Source organism: Hipposideros armiger, unplaced genomic scaffold, assembly GCF_001890085.2.
Source record: "Hipposideros armiger isolate ML-2016 unplaced genomic scaffold, ASM189008v1 scaffold_130, whole genome shotgun sequence".
NCBI classification, from domain to species: Eukaryota; Metazoa; Chordata; class Mammalia; order Chiroptera; family Hipposideridae; genus Hipposideros; species Hipposideros armiger.
This window is the reverse complement of record NW_017731480.1, coordinates 3034683-3057291: the sequence shown is the minus strand read 5'-3', so window position 1 is coordinate 3057291 and position 22609 is coordinate 3034683. Positions and strand designations below refer to the sequence as shown.

General features: G+C 40.1%; 1 protein-coding gene across 1 annotated transcript in view; it reads left to right on the top strand.

Annotated features, from left to right (window-relative positions):
- Positions 1 to 22609, top strand: part of FMN1 (formin 1) — a 288007-nt gene that overhangs the window by 230014 nt on the left and 35384 nt on the right. The window contains exons 15-16 of the mRNA XM_019649189.1: positions 16416 to 16467; positions 21821 to 21970. Of these exons, the coding sequence (XP_019504734.1) occupies positions 16416 to 16467; positions 21821 to 21970 (202 nt within the window). The remainder of the gene's footprint in view (positions 1 to 16415; positions 16468 to 21820; positions 21971 to 22609) is intronic.

Sequence of the window (22609 nt, the reverse complement as noted above, 5' to 3'; positions counted from 1 at the left end):
ATCCTGCTGTGCATTTATAATACGTGTCTACTCCCACACAGCAGAAGCAGTAATACTTTTAAAAGGAAAGAGCATAGGAGAGCCGTGGTGTGTCCACCTAATGAGCTTGTGGGCGGGGTGAAGGGGGTTCATGGATCAGAAAGCAATAGCTTTCCTTCCCCCTCCACGGAGCCCTGGACTCCCCTTGAAGAGGCCAGATCGGAGCCTCAGTCGAACATGTGGGGTTCTTCTTCAGCTCCCATCGCCTGGCTTCACAGATCATGTGAAACCAATCTCCCCGAAGCGCAATCACTAGAAATGACTTCAGCTTCATAAATCATTGTTATCATCCCACAGGAGGAGGTAATGCTATGGTTTTTCTCCAGTAAAACATTTCAAGCCTCTGGTTTCATGAGCTTTTTTTTTTTTTTTTTTTGCTTTTCTTCTTCTTTCTGAAATCAGCTTCATACCATTTGCACAATTAACTTCAGGCTCCTGCCTAAAGGAGATAGCGGCACTTCTCCCACTTAGTATTTGAACATTTCCACCTCTCTCAGGTTTTAAGGGCAACACGTTTCCTAGGAGGTGTGTGTGTGGCTTCTCATAGGCCCAGAGGCCTCACACTTGCTTGCAAGCATATAAGGACTCTCAATAATTTTTCCTATTAAGGACACTTCTTTATCCTTTATTTTTCAAATACAGAACAGTTATATTAGGTTTAAGCATAGTGGACAGAACTTTTAACTTATTTTGTAGCATTCGACACAACTCTAATACTTGTGGCCGTCTAAAACATTTCTCCACTAAGCCACAAAAAGAGGAAGGCTAAAGGGTAAAGCAATGGATTATTTCCAGATTGAATCAAATGATTAAGATCTGCTTTAATTATATTTGATAATATTGTCATAATCCTAACCAACATTTCTCTCCTACAAAATCTCATTTAAGAAACACTGTCAGAAAATGATTTTGTTTTATTTGAATAGGTTCCATACCCACTTTGAAATAAAAGCTTATTTTTCAACAATTATTGTCAAAAATTATAAATCAAATTCTGAGTTATCAATAAAAGTATTTATTTAAAATTTGACCCATGCCTTGACATGTTAAATGACAAAGCAAGAAACTGAATTATATATTCAGTATGGCCTCAACTAGATAAAAAAGCACAAATGAGTAGGTGAAAACAAATACACACCTACATTTATGAAAATGAATCAAAATATTAATAGAGGCCATTACTTAAGAAAAAGGCTTAAGCATTCTTTTTATTTTCTTATTATTTTCCCTCAAATATCCAAATGTTCTCCAATGAGGATTTATTCCTTTTAAAATCTGGGGAAAATATAAAGATTTGTTGAGAAGGGAGAAAAAAGAGGGTGATATTTTTCAACAATAAGTTGAAAGGTGACTCCAGAGGAACCAGCTCAGATTCTATTAAACTCAACATCAACACTTTTCACCTCTGCAGTCTTATAAGCGGTGTGGTCAGTTTTAAAACCAGGCTTCATTTCTTTGTTTCCTTTTATCAACTCTGATAAGGACCACTGTGCTAATGGTCTTTCTGCATAACTCCTACTGGTGGAACAAATTCAATGGGCTTTAACGTGGGAAATCGTTTCTGTAGCATCTCCCTTGGGAATCCTAGTTCTCCCAGTATTTTCTTTTCTTGGAAATACCTCCCAAGAAATAGACTTATTACTTGACTTGCCTGCACCTACATTCTTAGTAACATCACAACTGTTAAAGTTACGGAAATTCTTGGATACCATTTCTAGTGGACCAATTTTATTAAAGCCCCAGCTATGACAAATTCTTGACCAGATGAAAGAAAAGTAGATAAGGTATCTTGACGGTCAAAGCAATAGCAGATATCAGGGAAGTTAGACTTTGTTTTCAGTTACCGTGGCTCTATAAATCAGATTCCATAATAAGAACACTTGGTCTTTCCATGGTTCTGGTGTAAGAAGACTGGTGTAAGGAGAGCAATGGGTGTTTCATAATCATGAAACTGGTGGTTTCATGACTGGACATTGTGGTGGTCCATTCATGTTCATGACTAAACATCTGAACACTTATTTTTCTAGAGGGAGAGCTTCAATTGTTTAACAAATGTCTTATGCTACAAAGATGTCAGAGGTTTAGTATAAATAAATCTAGACGAAGAAGAAATCTCCTTTGTAAAGGTATGGGTGCCATATCATATTTTATCTGATATATGAGTATGACTCCCCCCACACACCGCTTCGTTTTTGATTAGTTAAGATCAATCTTAAGCCATTAAGATCTCTGACCATGCGTAACGGCTTTTTATCTTAAGTTTTAGCTTTTAAAATGTGATTAAAACCATTCTTCATATTGGATATATTTCGGAACAATTTATAAAAATATGTGGATAGTTACTTTATAGAGATCATAGAATTTTACATTTGTAAAATGTGCATGTGCATGTGTACGCGTGCGTGCGCATCTGTGTGTGTGTGTGTGTGTGTGTGTGTGTGTGTGTGTGTGTGTGTTCAGGTATAAATGAAGGACTTTAGGACTTTAGGTGACTGTGCATTTAAATTTAACTTATTCATTCAAATGCTTGTTTTTCAGTTATGACTTCTTATTTCTCTAATTTTCCACTCTGCAATGATATGAAAAGTTTATAATTTTTAAGCAGGAACCTATAAAGAATAACAGTGTGGTATAGTGAAAACTAGACTGAAGTAAGGGGACAAGTTCTTTCTGTTTTGCCCCAAACTAGTTGTATGACTTTAGGCAATTCACTCACTTTGAATGAGCTCTGCCTGCAACAGTATCTATTGTTTCTTTCTCTGATTACATTAAATGATGCTAATTCTTCAAAAAACAATTAAAAATATATGAAAAACAAAAGACTATTAAACAAAGAGGCAGAAATAGCAACTAATATTCTGGTGTATTACCTTCTGATTTTTTTTTAATTAAAGTTTATTGGGGTGACAATAGTTAGTAAAGTTACATAGGTTTCAAGTGTACAATTCTGTAATACATCACCTATTGGGCTGTCGGAAAAGTCATGATGCATTTTTGCAACAAAAATACATAGAAAAAATACGTCATGACTTTTCCGACAACCCAATATATATTACATTGTGTGTTCACCACCCAGAGTCGGTTCTCCTTCCATCGCCATATATTTGATCCCTTTTACCCTCATCAACCGTCCCCCTTCCCCCTTACCTCTGGTAACCACTAAACTATTGTCTGTGTCTATGAGTTTTTGTTTCTTTATTTGTTTGTGTTGTTCCTTTGTTGTTTTCAGTTTTATATCCCACATATCAGTGAAATTATAAAGTTCTTTACTTTTTCTGTCTTATTTCACTTAGCATAATAATCTCAAGATCTATACATGTTGTCACAAATGGCAGTATTTCATCTTTTCTTATGGCAGAGTAGTATTCCATTGTTATATATACTACACCTTCTTTATCCAATCATCTATCAAAGGACACTTTGGTTGTTTCCATGTCTTGGCCACCATAAATAAAGCTGCAATGAATATCAGAGCACATATATTATTAATAAATCTTTCATTTATTTCTGTGATATACATCTTAATATAATTTTAGTCACACCATATCTACTACTGATATTTTTTTTTCTTATAACTATGTCATAGCATTTTCCCATGATATCATTTGAAAGCATGATTTGGGGTATTTGGATGTCATGCATTTGCTTTAGGTCTTAGGGGTTTATTGTAGGGATATACATGTTATTAAAGGAAAATCAGGAAGCTCAATTACTCAGACAAGGCTCATGAGAACCCCAGAAAAGCTGAACAAGCAAACATCGTTGGATGACTAAGAATTGTGGTGGTATGAAAGATTGTAATAATTTACATTTACTAATCTCATGTGGCTGGTGCAATGGCTGAGTACCTTACAAACATCTTATTTAATTATCACAACAACTGTCTACTATAGATCCTATTGTTACCGCCATTTGTAGATTAGAAAACTCAGTTTTAGCCGAGTTAATTGCCCACGGCCAACAGCTAGAAAGTAATGCAGCAATTTGAAACTTTGTCTCCATTATCCACAATATAGAACCTACCTGATATGTGCCTTGAAAAGTTTAAATGATGTGCGTAAATCCCTTAGCATATTAGCTGTCACACACTCAGTACTGAGTGAATGTCCATCATCATCATCATCATCATCATTGCTGCCACCACCATCAACCTGATTATTTTAGTCGGTTGTATTAAACGGCTTCATAAGTAACTGATCAGCTAGTGAATGGACTGTCCTTGGAGCCCACTCGCTGTGGCCGGTGGACTGAAAGGGTCACAGTCCAGTCAACTATTCTATTGGGTCATTGGGAAAGTCATGACGTATTTTTCTCTGTTTTTCAATGCAAAAATGCGTCATGACTTTCCCGACGACCTAATATTTTAAATCCAACATGTATTTATTCAGCCCTCTATTGTTTAACTTAGCTCATTTTTAGCATAAGAGGTTTATACTAGGTGATGTCTTCTGTTTCTTGTAGCTCCAAAGTTCTCAAGTGTAAGGTTGCATTTCACCCAGAGCACAGATGAATGAGTGGAGGTACAAAGAATCAAGTGATGGCGCTAAATAACATGGATAGTCATCAGAGGCAGTTGTGGGAAATCCAAAGAAGCCAATTGGTGAACTTTTTTTTTTTAAATTTGTTAATGTGGTGCTTAAGGAAAGATGTGTTGAAAATCAAGTACTTAAAATGCTATGAAATGAAAAACAAACAAACAAATGAGGCCCTTGCTTTTAAAGAGCACTACTTTAAATCAAAAAGAAAAATGTTAGCACTTGGCTCCTGAACTTGCTTACACATTCAAACTAGCAGCTGCTTTTGTAATCATTCTCACCAATTAATGGAGCAACAGGTTATTGATTTATTAACACTAAGTTTATAGTCTTAAGTGCTAAGCATTTTGAATACAAAGTTAAAAAAAAGAGGGGGGTGTCCATGACTTTCAGAGCATACACCTTTAGACTAGTGCTAATACCAAAACAGGGCAGGGTTGTCTGGGAAAGGAGACCTTCCAATATTAGTCTACCTGCAATTTATCACCAAATGATTATTTATAGTCTCACAACTCTGAACCCCATTGTCTTTGAAACTTCACCAAGGTTCTTCATGGAACAAAACGGGGCAGCCCTCTTTTACAAATCCAGCTTCCTTGCAAGTCCTAATATTTCCTAAATGATGATTCATTTGGTGTCTGCTCCCTGCATGATGAAGCTAAAGATGGGGTTCACTGTCCCTACAGGACCCCTGAAAGAAATCCTAAAGCCTGGTAGACGGTCGGAGCCTTCCCACTGGGAATGAGATGGCAGGGAGACAAGGGAGACACTATGGGAAGCAGAATTTATGTATAATTGTTCTCTAAGTGAAAACCACATTTTATAAATATGCTTCCTTAGAAGCAGCTCTGAAAAAAATGACTAAGAAAAAAACATTTTTACAAAAGGTATGTCATTTCTATTAATGCTGATAAGTTAAAGACATATATGGGCCTGGAAGATGAGATAACATGGAGAATTTCAGGCCCTGCAACCACCTGACTCCCATTAATGTTAATGAGCCTCTCACCAGATCATTCTAAAATTTTACCCCCATGGTCTGTTTCAAAGTATCAAGAGTCAGGAAATTTAGAGTGAAAGCTGAAATTCCATCTTGGCACTTTCTCTCTGATGTATATACTTCTGTGGAAAATGTGCAGTACAGTACAGCTCCAAGGTACCACCTTTATGTTTGAGAATTTTGGAGAAAAGCACTGCCCCCCGCCCCCAGGGAAGCAGCAGGGCGCATTGGAAAGTATATCCAATTAACAGTCAAGAGACCTGGATTCTGACACTCTTAGTGTGACCCAGGAAAGTCACTTCATCAACGTGGGTATCTATTTTCTCACGTCTATAAAATTAAACTTCTGGACTAGGTTATAACTAGGTTACAGATTATACTGTCTTATCCACGTTCTCACGCAATTGCATCTGTATCACCTGGAAGCCACAAAAATTGCTGTGCACAGGTAGTTGTGCAGCACTGTGGGATTTCACTGGAGTACACAGAAACAGAGGGAAAAAAGAGTAGAAAATTAGCAGCTAGTGAAATGGTTGCCTTTAAGAAGAATGAGCAGAATTCCTCATAAAATCTAAAGGTTGGGTGTTGTGTCAATATTGTGAATGGTTGAAAAACTCATCTACTGTGGAGGTATTCTGAAAAAGAGTCATACAGCTTTTACAGTGGGCTGACTTGTGAATGGTGGATAAAATTACTTCATTTCGATTCCTGTTATACTCATAACCCAGTTATTACCTGCTAGAATTGAGAATGGATAAACTGTTTACATTTGCAATAATTACTATAGAGGAAAACCAAATGTATAATCTGATGAACACTTAGAATTATATTGTAGTCCCTTAAACTGTATTCATCACCTACCCAAAAAATTATTACAATCTTCACAGAATATAAAAGAATGATATATTTCTTTCCATCATGTAACCAGGGAGATTTTTCTAACTTGAATCATTATAGAAGAAAGCTATTTTATGAGGTATTTGAATATTATCATGCCTGGGTTTAGAAATATAAAAACGTAAATGACTTAAGGTCATAAGTCATTTGTAAGCTTGATTGCATCAGGACTGACTTTTTTCAACCATTTATTTGAGAATGAAACCCTGTTGCCCTTGTGCCGCCATTGTATGGAATGAGTCGACATATCCCTGTGGCATCTAGAATGGCACTGCTTATGTGTATACGTGGGGGAGGGTGGGAGACTGAGGACAACTCGAATCATTTTCCAAGCTCTGCAGCTCAGAAGAGCTTTGGTTGAGAAAGGCCCCAGGTGCCCAACATAGGTGATACCAATATTTTCCTTTTCTTTGATGCCTGTAAAAACATTCAGGTTCTGTTATAAAAGGCAACTGAAAATGGCAGATAAAAAATGATGGAAAAGATGAGATCTGGAAAGTCTGAACACAAGAGGATCTTGGCTCACACATCAGCTTGAATGTTAGACTAGAGGACTTTTAAGACTCCTTTTATCTGGGTTCCTTTGATTTTATGACTCCAAAGACCTCTTCAAAGTCTTCCAATACAATGACTTTTACTTGGTATTTTCATCAAAAGACTGAGTTTTCTAGTCGACGTTAGCCTTAGACAGGTGACCTGGAAATCAAATTATATCCATATATTGGGACTCTTGATAGGCCTTTATGCAACCTCATGCCAATTTACACAGGAAATCTCAACGTGGCCCCTTATTGTCTTCAGATTTACTGTCCAATTAGATATTTGTAAATGTAAACTCTATGACAAGACCAGAAATGATTATTCTTCTAATTTAACCACAACCAGGAAAACTAATAGAATAGGAAGACTAGATAAGAGGATATCCTCCTCCCTGGGCAAGCATACCACGAGAAAAAAAATGTAAGGGTAAGTCCTCTCCAAAACTCGGTGGTTCCATATATTTCTATTTTTCCCCTCTCCAACAAATGTTAAGAGGCAGCCATCCTTTCCGTCATCCGCGTGCTGCTGCCTGTGTTGGTGAAAGCATTCTTTTCTCCTGGAAAGTGCATGACGGGGCGATTTTCTAAGAAATGAAAAATGACTGCCGTGCTCTCATCAGATGGATACCACATGAAGCGCAGTACGGTCCCTTTGTTTCCTTGTTAGCATCACCTGGCTCCTCTATTTGTAGAGCTGTAATAAAAACAGCTTCTTTACTGTGCGTCCTGTTGGTTTATACCAGCCATGTCAGGTCTATAAACCATGGTATATTAAAGTGTAATAGACTGTGGAAAGAATACTAGGAAGATATTCCAACCTCTGTCCTGTCCCCTCCTTTCACAATTTACTACCTCCCAGATGGGTATACAGAAATATGACTTAATTATGTTTGGCATAAAGCCCCACTTCCTTTGAAGAGTGTCCTCCCCCTTCAGCCACTTTCCGTGCATGAATGCCACCTTCTTGAGGATAAAATTTGGAGAGTTTGGTATATTTAGAGTGTCAATGTTCCTAGTCTGAATATTTTCTGCGGGTGTTGTTTTGCTGATAAAAACTTTACATTTTTTGTGTGTGTAATTACTGCACTTTAAAAATTCAGTCCAATACAGATGAAACTCAGGGGTGAATGATATTTGATTTGTGCCTGTGATATATCAATCTAAATGATGGATCAATCTAAAACAAGATATACCAGGATGAAAAATAGCACCCTCTCACCCTTTGGTTCTACTGGACTCTTTTCTGTTTTGTTGTAAAAAGAGAATGGAAGATTAGAGGTTGCTGTGCCAGGAAATGGGCTATGACCCCCCCAGCAGGGGCACCATGAGCAGGGACTGGGTTCTATTAGTATGGGTGCCTTCCTGTCGGTGTATCCTTCTGTCAAATAAGTGGAGTACCTACTGGGCGTTCGTTGAGAGAGACACTATGAAATAGATTTTGGCGGTGGCCCTCCAGAAGCACGGAGCCTAGCAGGACGTGCAGCCTGCCCGCAGATGACCTTAGTACCATGTCCCATGCGTGTGAGCACAGTGCTGCTGGAGCCCCACAGAAAGAGGGCTCGCCACCCCCTGGAGGAGAGGCCACGTGGAGGGCTTCCCAGAGGAGCCTTCACAGAGGGCTTCACAAAGCTTGGCTTTTGAAGAAAGGAAAGCTATTTACACTGCGAGTGTGTGCGAAGGACAAAGGGAGGGGGGAAGGAGGCATTCAATGCACAGGGAGCAGCGTGTCCAAAAGTAAAGGCACAAGAAAACAGGTTGAGTGGCCAGTGGCTGGGAACAAGGAGGAACATGGGAACATGATAGGAGCATGGAGCCTGGAACAGAAAGTAGCAGGAGTCAGGCTGTGAATGGCTTCCCGTGTGATGTGAGTGTCCTTCATCCTAGACAGAAGGGGAGCGAGTGAACACGTCAGGCAGAGCAGTGGCATAATCTAGTTTGCCTTTTTTTTTTTCCAATTACATTGACATACAATATTCTATTAGTTTCAGGTGTACAACATAGTGATTAGACATTTATATAACTTACGAAGTGATTCCCCGCCCCCCGCCCCCGGGATAAATCTAGTACCTATCTGACACCATACATAGTTATTACACTGTCATTACTGTATTCCCCATGCTGTAACTTTACATCCCCATGACTATTTTTATAGCTGGCAATTTGTACTTCTTAACTCTGTCCACCTTTCTGACCCATCTCCACAATCCCCCCTCCCATCGGGCAGCCATCAGTTTGTTCTCTATTAGTCTGTTTCTGTTTAGTTTGTTTATCTTGTTTTTTAGACTCCACGTGTAAGTTAAATCATGCAATATTTGTCTTTCTCTGTCTGACTTATTTCAGTGAGCATACTTCCCTCTAGGTCCATCCATGTTGTCACAAACAGCAAGATTTCATTCTTTTTATGGCTGAATAATATTCATTGTATATCTGTACCACATCTTCTTTATCCATTCATCTATCGATGGACACCTAGGTTGCATCTCTATCTTGGTTATTATAAATAATGCTTCAGGGAACACAGGGGTGCATATATCTTTTCAAATTAGTGTTTTGGATTTCTTTGAATAACTAACTAGGAGTGGATTTGCTGGGTCTTAAAGTGTCCTATTTTTAATTTTTTGAGGAACCTCTATACTGTTTACTCAGTGGTTATACCAATTTACAATTCCACCAACAGTCTGCCCATTTTTAAGTCAGATTGTTGGGGGAGGGGGGTTGGTGTTAAGTTGTATGAGTTCCTTATATATTCTGAATATTAGCCCCTTATCAGATGTATCATTAGCAAATGTCTTCTCCCATTCAGTAGGCTGCCTTTTTGCTTTGTTGATGGTTTCCTTTGCAGTGCAAAAGCGTTTTAGTTTGATGTAGTTCCATTTGTTTATTTTTGCTTTTGTTACCTTTGCCCTAGGAGATATTACCTCACACACACATTGCTAAGACTAAGATTGTCAGAGTTTATCGCCTATGTTTTCTTTTAGGAGTTTTATGGTTTCAGGTCTTACATTTACATCTTTAATCCATTTTGAGTTTATTTTCATATATGGTGTAAGAAAGTGGTCTAGTTTCACTTTTTTGCATGTATCTCTCCAGTTTTCCCAGCACCATTAATTGAAGAGAGTGTCTTTATCCCGTTGTAATATATAATATACATTATAATATTCTTGCCTTCTTTGTTGTAGATTAATTCACCATGTTGGTGTGGGTTTATTTCTGGGTTCTCTATTCTGTTCCATTGATCTGTGTGCCTGTTTTTATGCCAGTACCATGCTGTTTTGATTACTATAGCCTTGTATTATGGTTTAATCTCAGTTAGCGTGATACCTCCAACTTTTTCTTGTTTTTCAACATTGCTTTCACTATTCACAGTCTTTTGTGGTTCCGTATAAATTTTAGGATTAATTATTCTAGCTCTGTGACAAGTGCCATTGGTATTTTGGTGGGGTTGCATTGTTTGCCTTTTAAGTTGGCAATTTTGTGTCAATGGAGAAAACTGGATTTATTGTGCAATGCAGGGAACCTGTGATAGGTTACTACACAGAGTCTAGAGCTTAAAGAAGGAATCTTTGCTCTCAGAAAGCTTACTTTTAAAAACAGATCCCTGCATCATTATCTTTCATTTAGTATTAGGGAAGTGATTCATTTAATCAGGTCAGAGATTGCATAACTCAGTGATCATTAAGTGGGAAAAAGAATTAAGTGAGAATAATCATAAGCACCTGTCCCCTCACATCTACCCTCTCTACTCGCAAGATTCTGTAAAATTGTAGATCAGTTTCTCTCTTTCGCTCCTGAGGATCAAATAAAACAAAAATGGGTTGAAATAGCAAATAAAATGACTTTAGATTGGACATAGGGAACACCCTCTTGTAGAAAAGACTTACTGGTCATGATAAGGATATTGGCTTTGTGAGTGAAATGGGAAAACAGTGAGATTTTGAGAAGACACTCAATCTGACTTGAACATGATCACAAAATTATCATCTATGGAGAGTGGTTGTGGACATTCTTAAGAGAGAGAGCAGCATTTTGCTTCAAATTTTGCATTATTCACCCTAAAGTCAGAGAGCTGGAATAGTGATACTAGCATTTGCTTCTAGCCAATCAGTAATAAATGGCTGCCATTTTTTAGTGCCCTAGCATATGATATACTATTACTATGTTAATGTCTGATGTTCAGTGCCTCCAATAGCCACAACTATCTTGCAAGGTAGATCTTATCATTCCGATTTTATGGATAAGACTTGGCGGAATTAAGTGACTTCCCCAAGGTCTTTCAGTTAATAAGTGCCAGAGCAGAAATTCAACCCAGGTCCACCTGACACAAAGCCCAAGTTTTTTCCGCTGTGCTACACTTGCATTTAACTTTGTTAAAACAGCTGTCACATTGGGAGCTTGAACTCCCGCCAGCCTCAACATGACATGGAACTATCAAAGGTCTGACTGCAAAGATTCTGATTCAGCCAAGCACTATACCCTTTGCATGTAGCTCCCATAACTATGTGAGAGGTAGGTATTATCATCTTCATTTTACAGAGGAGAAAACTGGAACACAGAACACATACAACTTTTCCATGACACACAAGTGGCAGAGCTGGGCTTTAAACTTGGCATTTAGCTATCTTGAGTTCTGATTTGCATTCCTTGGGCCTACAGCCATTGAATAAAAAGGGCTATTTCTGCTTCACTTGGTAGACCACAGTACTTATGAATTTCAGAATTGTTATTGTAGGGCGATTTTTTGATAACTAATGAGACAATGGCCATGAAATGAACCAGGAAACAAAATTCCAAGACATTAACAACTTACACAAAAGCAAATGGTCTTTCTTCAGTAAAGGCTGCATTAAATAAAATCCACACAGATTTCTCTTAAACAAGAAAACGCCTTCTAAAGAAGCCATATTGCTTTCTGTGACATACAATTATGAAAAAAATAACTATTGTTCTGTAATGGAGAAAATTAAAGTTTAAGAAAAGCAACATAGTTATACCAACGACAGAAAAAGTATATCTTTAGGTAGGTCACCGTGCAAACTTACCCCTCGACTTTCTCCGAGCACTTCCAGACCTCACCATTGTCACTGTGTTTCTGTGGCCTTGATAAAGAAGTTTGGAAGACAGAATTGATGGTAGGCAAAACTTCTCATTTTTAGTGCTCTGATTGGTTTCCTTTATTGCATTTATTGTCTTAAACTGTGAGACTATCATCAGCCTAAGGAGCTGCTTTGGTCCCCTGATTTGGAAAATTATCTTTAATTCATTGCAGACAATGTGGCACCTTTTTATGAAAGAAAGAGCAGCGAGCAGAGAGTAAGGTTGGGGATGCTCATTATTTCTCTGTGTCCCCTGAGAACTCCTCCAAACTCAGCCTTCTAAGAAGCATACACCTCCCACCCCACACACCCCACACACATAGGACCTAATTTAAACTGAAAAAGAAGTGCCTAAATACTACTATCAATGTGGCTTTGTAGAACAGAAGTTTAAATATTAATAAATCCCATGCATAGACTCCTGGCCACCACTAGCCAAAGTTGTAGGTAAGGACTATTTTCATCTAAGACTTGCCATCTTCAATTTAAACATTTTTTTTCCCCTTTTGTTTTTTTTTCCTGCTACCCTTTATCAAAAGTTACTCACACTTGATCTTATTCTCTCAGGTTTAATTGCCTGGCCTTCCCCAACTAGAACGAAAGTTCTCTAGGGACCTTGGACTGCCTTCTTCACTGGGGGAATCCCAGTGAAGAGCCCGGCACATGGAATAAAAGAACAAGCCCACCTATGTCATTATGTCAATAGCTACTCGAGGCTTAAGTCAGAGCTCGCAGAGCCAGATATGGCCAACAGAAAGGTTGCCTGTTGTTCAACAGGGTATTTGAAACCTTTTTTTTTTTTAAAGTTAGGAACATTCATTTAAAACCCCTAGCTCCTCTAGAAAAGGTGGAAGATCTGGTAACAATAGCAAGTGCCTTCGCTCCCTTAAATGGGGCATGGCCTTCCCGGTTCCCTGTTCCCTATTGGCTTTCCTACACTGAGACTGGGTGAGTTCTAGTGTTGAGAAGCTAGGAGCCAAATTTTAGAATATAGGATTCTTAGACTTGGTTTACAATGACCCTACTTGATATTAGAATTTGAGTATCTATAGCTCCAGTCTTTAAACATTTTTCTTTCAGGTAATGTCTTTTTGTTTTACTTAGAGCATTTTGAAGACTTAAAATATACAATCACATGGATAGAAATTTCACACATTGTGGCAGGGGAAATATTTAGGTCACACCATGAAGGGTGCTGCCTTCTCTGCCTGTACATAAGCCCTTTGCTTAGGAAAAATTGAGATCTCTAGGTTCTTCTCATTTTCCTGAGGACTCTTTTCCTCACACCCTCAGAGATTATACTGTATGCATCACATCTTAGTAATACCTCTTTTTACATTTGAATGCTGTTTTTTTGCGGTTTTTTTCCCCAAATAACTATATTCATAGAGCTATTGCAAAATCTTGTCTAATGCTTGATTCAGTTTGGGAAGGGTATTTCTTGTCACTAAATTTGTATGTAATGATGGTTTGACCACAGTCTGCTTAGCACAGCATTGAATCAGCCAGTCAGAAACCATCTGGTAACAAAGACCAGCAGAGGTGCTCCAGGAATATCACTCAGTCCTTGGAATAATTTTCCTCTGGTCTGGCCATGCATATAATTAAGAACCACTGAATAAGAACAAACTACTGGTTTATTTCACATTTTGGGGAACTTGGTGTAGCCTATGAGAGACATAGGTCACTTCTCTATATCCGATTTGCTAAGAACAAGATTAATTCACAGAGATTCCTGCTAGGAGGATGGGGGGAAATTATACTGCAAAAGAGAGCTGTAACTATGACTTTGCCCAAAATGGTATAGCTCTCAAAGCCAAATCATTTTAATGTAAAAGGAAATCATATTTGTTAGTTGACATTTGCTGGGCTTAGAGAAAATAGTGTACAAGTTTAACCTCACAGTCTTCTTTAGCCTATCTTCATATTCTAAATATAAAGTATGTTTAGGAAACTTAGTGTCTCTTCTTTTTAAGTGATCTTTATCCAGTACATGCATTTTTAAGCTAAAATAATTTATTTACTGTATAGGCACTTTCCATGTTTAAGACACAACAGAAAGCAAGCCAGATGAATTTGCTGCTTCCCTAGAGCTTCTATTCGATTGTCATATGATAAACAAATGAATAAACGAATAGTCTGTCAGGTAGATAAAGGCTATGGGGGGAAAGGTAACATGAGGAGATTGGGAGGAGGTGAGGGCAGGGTGTGTGGCAGGGGGTGATCTTCTGTTGTGTGAGGTCAGAGAAGGTGATATTTGGGCTGAGACGTAATGGAGTGAGGGGGCTGGACATGCAGAGACTGTGAGCAGGGTGTCCCAGGGAGGAGGAGGGCCAAGTGCGAGGATCCCCATTGCATTCGCTCAGTGTGCTCAAGCATCGGCAAGGTGGCTAGCGATGCAGGGAGGGAATGAACGTGGGAAAGAGGAGCTAACGTCACGGAGGAGCCAGGCAGCAGATTTGCAGGGATTTCTGGGACAGTGTAAAAATGTTAGAGGTAATGTCCAGGGTGATGGCAAGCTGTTGGAAGCTTTTGCGCATGGGAATAACGCAATAAAATTTACATTTGAGGGGCCGGCCGAGTGGCTTAGTTGGTTAAGAGTTGGCTTAAGAGCGTGAGCTCTGAGCAACAGGGCTGCTGGTTCGATTCCCACATGGGCTAGTGACACTGCACCCAAGCTGAGCTGTCACTGAGCTGCCAACAGGTGGCAGGATGGCTCAGCTGGTGTAACAACAAGGTTGCCTGTTTGATGGTAGGCTACACCCACCCGCAACTAAGACTGATCTTGGCATCTTGAGCTGAGCTGCCACCCAGATGGCTCAGTGGTGAGAGCGTATGCTCTTAAAAACAAGGCTGCTGGTTTGACTCCCGCATGGGATGGTGGCTACGCCCACCCACAACTAAGATTGAACACAGCATCTTGAGCTTAGAGGCCATGAGCTGCTGACGGGAAGCCAGATAGCAACTGGCGCCCTCCACAACTAAGATTGAAGAACTATAGGACCGGCCAAATGGCTCAGTTGGTTAAGAGCTCGCTCAAGAGTTTGAGCTCTGAGCAACAGCGGTTCGATGCCCGGCCCGAGCTGAGCTGCCAAAAAAAAAAAAAAAAGAAAAAATATTGAAGAACAACAACTTGGCTGGTCCCCTTCCCCAATTCCCCAATAAAGTCTTTTTAAAAAAAATTTACATTTTAGAATAACTGACGAAGTTCATGTTGATGGACTTATTGAGCATATATTATGTGCTAAGCACGTTACGTGTATTATCTCATTTAACCTTTCTGACAGCTGTGTGATAATAGTCACTGTGGCATAGGTCTCTCATAGGACAGATGGTACAGTAACTACACAGTTGATGAGTAACTTGCCCTCAGCCTCACAAGTAGTATGTGGCAGAGCGAGGTTTAATAAAATAGTGATCTTTTAAAACCCTTTCATGCTTTTCATGGAATATCATAATAGGCCCTAGATATGATTGATTTTTCCCCCCATTCATTTTTATATCCTTATAGGCTTAAATGAAAGGAATCTTAGGGCTCATAGAGGTTATGACTTGCCTATTTTTTCTGGACATTTTTTTACATGTAAGAGTGGTATTATACAACAATATTATCTTCTAATCAGAAAAAATATGTAAAAGAAACACCCAATTTGTTAAATCGTCCCTAATTAAATTGTCCCTAGGGAGCACTGGTTCCTAACCTGTAAATTCAGAATTGTAATCTCTGTATCATTGACTTTCTTAGTAGTCTTAAGTACTTTTTTCAATACATTTGAAAATATTATTCTGAGAAAGGAGACCATAGGCTTCCCCAGATTGCCACAGGGCGGGCTGTGAGTGTAAACAGACTGTGTGCAAGGACTCCGATGAATCTGTTTGAATCTGAGCAGAACTGCTGCACATGGTACTGGGTTTGTTATGCTTAGGGGAGGGGAGAAAGTGCTGAGCACATCCAAGGCTCACAAAGAAGCCATCTATACCCAGGGTGACCTCATGGACCAACCTGGCCGGGATCGTTCCGGGGTATGCTTTTGTCCAGGTGTGATGCTTCATATCACCCCCTTTCATTCCCAAAAGTGTCCCGGTGACAACATGAGTTATGTGACTCCCATTGGCTGTAGCTGTTACCAAGAAAGCAGTGGCAGCAGATGGAGCAAGTAGCGTGCCATCTGCAGGACGTGTGATAGGAATGGCCAAGTCCTGGATTCAGGCTTGGCTGGATAATGAATCGGTATAATCAAAGTTGCAAGATTATACAAAGGATATTACGGAAGGAAATACTGTTTTAATCATAGTTACTTCTCTTCCACAGCCAAAAAAGAGCATAAAATGGAAGAAAGTCACTTGGAGAATGCACAGAAAAGGTAAGCTGCTCTGACTTGGACCTAGTTCTTCCTATGACTAGCCATTTTTATTATTATTATTATTATTAGTAGTAGTAGTAGTAGTAGTAGTAGTACTACTACTAGTATTAAGTATTACATCCCACATTGCTGTAAACCATCAACACCATTCATTTTCTGAACTTTTCATCTTCTCCAAAGGTAACTCTGTGTCATTAAACCACAATTCTCCCTTTCTCCCCTTTTCCCCAGCCCCTGGCAACCACCATTCTACTTTCTGTCTCTGTGACTTTGACTACTCTAGTTACCTTGTCTAAATGAAATTATACAGTATTTTCTCCCTTTATGACTTGCTTATTTCGCTTAGCATAATGTCTGACTAGCCATCCTTTTGGCCCCATTTGTTAAGACTGTGCTCCCATGAGCAATAACAGTATATGGAAGGCTGGATTGGAAGCAATGTAACAAGACTTGGGGATATTTTTCCCCAAGAAGCAGGGGATCCCCCAGAAGTGACTTAACCTGCCTCGCGGGTCATGACACTATTTTCACCTGTGCCTCCCCTCCGTTACTCTGCCCCCGAACCACTTCATAGGCGTTAGGAATGCTGTGATCCTTCTCAGTAGTACAACTGGATTGAACCAATTATTACAAACACCTAAGAGACTTAACTTTATCTTTCCTTAGATCTTAGAGCAGAGGCTCTCAACCTTCCTAATGCCGCGACCCCTTAATACAGTTCCTCATGTTGCGGTGACCCCCCAACCATAAAATTATTTTCGTTGCTACTCTTTAACTGTAATTTTGCTACTGTTATGAATCGTAATGTAAGTATCTTTTTGTTTTCCGATGGTTTTAGGCTACCCCTGTGAAAGGGTCGTTCGACCCCCAAAGGGGTCGCGCGCGACCCACAGGTTGAGAACCGCTGTCCTAGAGGGTAGGGAGAAGGGGCTGACCTCTCTATATGAAAAACTCCCTCAGAATTTGGAAGAGACCTCAGAGGTCTTCTATTCAACCTCTCACCTATGCCAAGCCACTTGTTTGCTCTTCTTTCTCTTAATAGACACCAGAGTGGATCCATCCACCTCACTTAGCCGTGGTCCCCAATAATCTCTAGCTGTGGTCCCTCATAGGCGTTTTTCTTTCTGTCCGTTGGCCAGGTTAGTCAGCTTGGCTAACCCTCCCTCTCAGAAGAGGGAGTGGAACCATATTGAGACTTCTCATATTCAGCACAGAGAATTGAGATAAATGTTGCTGGTACCAATTCTAAAATTACTAGAAAATTAAATAAGAGATAAGAGCAGGAAATAGCATTTAAAGAAAAATGAGCTTTACAAATGTGTGAGGAGTTCATTAAATGTAAATGAACAAACTCTAAAAATAAACCCCTTTCCTCCTGAGAGATCTGAAAGCCTATAGACCAGCGGTTCTCAACCTGTGGGTCGCGACCCCTTTGGGGGTCAAACGACCCTTTCACAGGGGTCGCCTAAAACCATCGGAAAACAAAAAGATATTTACATGACAATTCATAACAGTAGCAAAATTACAGTTATAGAGTAGCAACGAAAATAATTTTATGGTTGGGGGTCACCGCAACATGAGGAACTGTATTAAGGGGTCGCGGCATTAGGAAGGTTGAGAACCGCTGCTGTAGACAGTGCTGTCTGCTCTGCTTGTAGATCGGCACCAATATCTTGCCAAGCTTCCCACTATAATTGCCAATAAAATTATAATGCAGATGAAAGTGAGGTTAAAGCAAATCTTACCTTTTTCTAAGTGCAGACATGTTCTTGAATCATAATTATCATCCTTGCATGATAATCTTTGAAAACCAAGACAATCACATGGTTATGTTTTTAGATTTTTATCCCCCTTTCTTGGCCTTATCCATCCAGTAAACTTCCTTTCCTCAGTAGGTCAAAAGCAGTACGTCTGTGTTATAGAAATATTCAGCATGTATAAAAAAGACCATCAACAAGGGCACAAGAGTGTCAGGGCAAACGGAAATTCATTCTCTGGGATAGATGTCAGAATTTCTAATACGTCTTCACGATTCTTGCTTAAGGAAAAGGGGGCCCACCTTAGAGGGGCTGAAGCTGCTGCTGTGCATTAGCTATGCTGAGGGGGATCATAAATTCTGGTTGTCAGCGTTTTCCGTGACTTTGTGGTGAAGGTAGCCTAGCTTTCATGTCATACATGAAATATGTTCGATCCCATCTTTAATGTAGAAACCACAGTTGTTTGGTTACACTCTTTCAAGAGGTTGGTGGTCAGTGTTGCAATATTTGTGTGAGATTTAGTAAATTCTTGTGTTTGATTTTCAAGAGAAACAATTTACTCTGAGGCTAAGGAATATTTGCTTTTCCTAAGCAGTTTCTGAAGGCATGCATGTAAAACAATAAGCGGATGTGTTCCGTTCTGGCATGTCAACCCTGCAAAAGTAAAACCGTTCACTTTGCTACGGGCTCTTTGATATAATCATTGTCTGTACTTTACAAATGTTTAGCTAAATTAAAAAGATACAAATCTGACAAGGAATCGTAGCAGGGAGAAAAGGAGTCAGGGAAATAGTTTCAAGTGAAGTAAAAACATTTTGTAAAGCATAACATATGATCAGAAATCTGTCTTTTAAAAGTTGGAAGCTATTTTAGAATCATCTGCTGACAAACAGAAGTTTCCAAAAGCATGATTGCCCCTTTGTCTACTGGAGAAAATGCTCCTGGCCATTAAATGTTGATAATTTTGATGCCCAAGTGTCAGAAGGTTTTCAGTCATCAGTCTTCTGTGAATCAAAATTGAATTTGAATGGAAACGAGTTTTGTTTGGGGAGGAGAGCGTTCTAGACTTAATCAGATAGTGGTAGGTTCACAGTCTAGCTTTTAGCTGCCCCTTGAAGAAAGGAATTGCACTGAAATGAAATAAGGCTCACCCTCAGAGCAGCCTCCTCTCTGTCACAGTTGCAGAGTGTCAAAGCCAGACCCTCCTCTGGTTCTTCTGAAGAGGTTCGCTTGCTTTCTTAGTTTCCAAAACACATAGGGAAAAAAAAAATGCTGAAATTCTGTCTTTCCTTTTGTTTTCACCCCCTTCGAGGGTTAGCAAGCAGGACCTCACCATTCCCCAGAGGGAGAGGTGGTGAGAGTACATGGTGAGCTTCAGTTTAGAGCTGGGTAAAAGGGGGGCCCACACGACGATGACATGCTTTCCTCAAGCTCTGTGATAACCCACTGAACAACGCTGTCACTCTCTGACACTGCACCAGTGTGTGCGCTATCTTGGTCTCACAGTCTAGACTCCACATAAGGCCAGCGGTGTTGGGGTGATCCAAGGAGCACAATGACTGGGGTTCCTGTGCTCTTCACTGTGTCCTGCTGGGGTGTAGGGAGGTCATTTGTTCCTCTGAAGACTAAAAGTGAAAGACAGTCTCTTCTCTGTGAATGCACAAATAAATGTATTTCTGCATAGAAGGAGAACATGGGAAGGAAAAGTAATGATGTGCTCTGCTGGGGGTAACGCACCTTATGTAGGAGATGGATGGGGTGGGGGGAGGGAACGGTGTCTAAAGCGGAAACAAAATAAAGTAACTTTTATTTCCACTGCAAATCAAGGGGACACATTCTGCCAATGAACAGGGACATTCAGTCTTTCCAGTTCTCCGTTTTCTCTTCTGTAAAATGGGAACACTGGGCGAGTTGACCTGTAGGTGCCTTCCAATTCTAAAGCCCCGGGACTCTGTAAGAAATTTATGGCCTGTTCCTATAGGTCACATAACTCCCTACTTATGTATTTCCACTGCTACAGTCAATATAATCTTCATTTTGAGTGAAATAAGCTTATACACCATAGAGTGTACAATTGGTGTTATCAGTATTTTGCCTGCCACAGGATTAGGAGGTGGGTCTGGATGAAAGTGTACATTGCTACTTTCTTCCATTACTGCTTTTGCTCTAAATATATGTATGTTTGGAATTATAAGAGAGCCCCTTAAGAAATTACTGCAGTTATTGCCTTTCTCCACTTATACACTTCCAGTCTTTTAATAACTGAGACCCAAAATTCCCTGACCAGTAGTTTTAATTTGCATTAAAAACAGATTTATTATTTACAGAAGCACAAAGAATTTATGGGACTCAGAGCTGCAGCTCCAGCTTGGATCTTGCCTAATCATAGCCATGGAATCAATTAACAGTTCATCTGTGAAATGTGATAAAATCTTATGAGATACATATTGACCAATAACTGAGAACGAGATGAAAGTATGCTCCATGCTAGTAACGGGGCTTCAGGGTTTTACAATCCCCATTGAATAGAGTTCCATTAGGAACTTAGTATTCAGGATGACCGCAAAAAAAATGCTGTGTCTGAACAGATGATAGAGCATTGAGCAGTAATAAACCTGGCCAGCCGTTCCTGCTTTGATTAGTTTCTAACACCCTAGAAAAAGGGGCCATTTATTTAATGGTTCTTGCTCATGGCAAATGAGCTTGTGAGACTTGGGGTGGGTGAGGGTGGAGGGGGCGAAGATTGAGTGCAGAGCTATAAATTGCTGCAAAGCTGGTGCCTCCAAGAAGGGCTGCTTGGGAGGCCCAGGTAGTCTGGTGTGCAGTGAGCCTCCATGGGGTAGGTCAGGGGGTTCTTAGTGATATCTGGGAATCTACTTTGTAAGCCCTGGACCAGACTGGAGGTCATTTCTTAAGATCAAAGATGGTTTTTCATCCGAATCTTGCTATGCCCTCAATCATACCTGTTTTTGTACATTGGTGGCTTATATTCTTGTATCATATGATGCTTTAAAACATAGCCTCCTTAAAGATCGTGGAGGCTAGGTCTCTTATTTTAGCCTTGAAAAAAATTCAGAGAGTTCAATGCTGAGTGATTGACCCCAGATTACAAAGCCAGCGGATGCCAGAATAAGGATAGAACGGTCTTGATTTTCCATGAAACACTGAACGGATTAATTATTCCCCAATGGACTCTCTAACTGACCACCGCTGACATCACAGAATCAAATGTCATCAGCGTTCCATGTAATCATTAAGCCAAAGAACAGGTACATGACATGCATTTGAGATGGAGAACAAGCTCAAAAAAGTTTTGCCTGCATACCCCCTGGCATTGTACTTGCTGGGTGTTCTATGAAAAAGATACATCTAGGGATATCCCCCATCAAGTTGAATTTCTTGGAAAAGCAGATTGAGAAAATAGTTTTTCTGGGGTTTTCGATAAGCCACAGTAACTCTGAGGCAGGGCTCGTGTGTGAGAGAATGGACATGTGGGAAGCTGCCCCCAGTGTCCCCCCTCCTCACCCTAATGGGTTTTGGTGTTGACAGCTTCTCACCCTCTAACTCCCTCTGTCCCCCTCTCCCCCTCATTGTAGTTTTGAAACGACAGTGGGATACTTTGGGATGAAGCCAAAGTCTGGCGAGAAGGAGATCACACCCAACTACGTGTTTATGGTGTGGTACGAGTTCTGCAGTGACTTCAAGATGATTTGGAAACGGGAGAGTAAGAACATTTCTAAAGAAAGGTAAGATTCTAATAGGGTCCTTGGCGAATCCTCCCTTGGGGAGCCCAGGAAACTGCCTTCTCAAACCAAACACAGTGTATGCCTTTCACACGCGTCAGTATTGTCTTTCAGACCAAGTGGACATCAGGAAGGATTGTTGCCTCAGGGCCCAGAGGGAAATTCGGGGGAGGCTTGCTGTCCACACAAGCAGATACACTCACGTGGTCTGATAAGTTACACTTTCTTAACCCCTTCCAATTACTAGCTAGTAAATGAAAGGGGAGCTGTGCTAATTTGCAACAGATTGCTTCTCTGCGTATTTTCATGTTGGCCCAGGCTAAATGAGGCAGCCTTGCTGTCGCAGACAGTACAGACAAATAAAAGTGAATGCTTTTCCCATTAATATACTCAACTTGCATCAAAGGAAACTCTCTGAGACTCAGGCCACACTTAACACAGTGTTGAAGCCCCGCTCTGAATTTACAGCACCACTTCTGACTCCCCGTATCCTGCTGAGGACATCAAACTGTGTGCCGCTCAGCCTCGTTGCAGCCTCCTGATTTTATTAGTTGGTTGGGGTAGAAGAAAAAAACCTCTGCTCTGAATATGGGGTGGGGGGAGAGAGGGGGAGTCGGGAGTGGGAAGTGGGAGAGAGAGAGA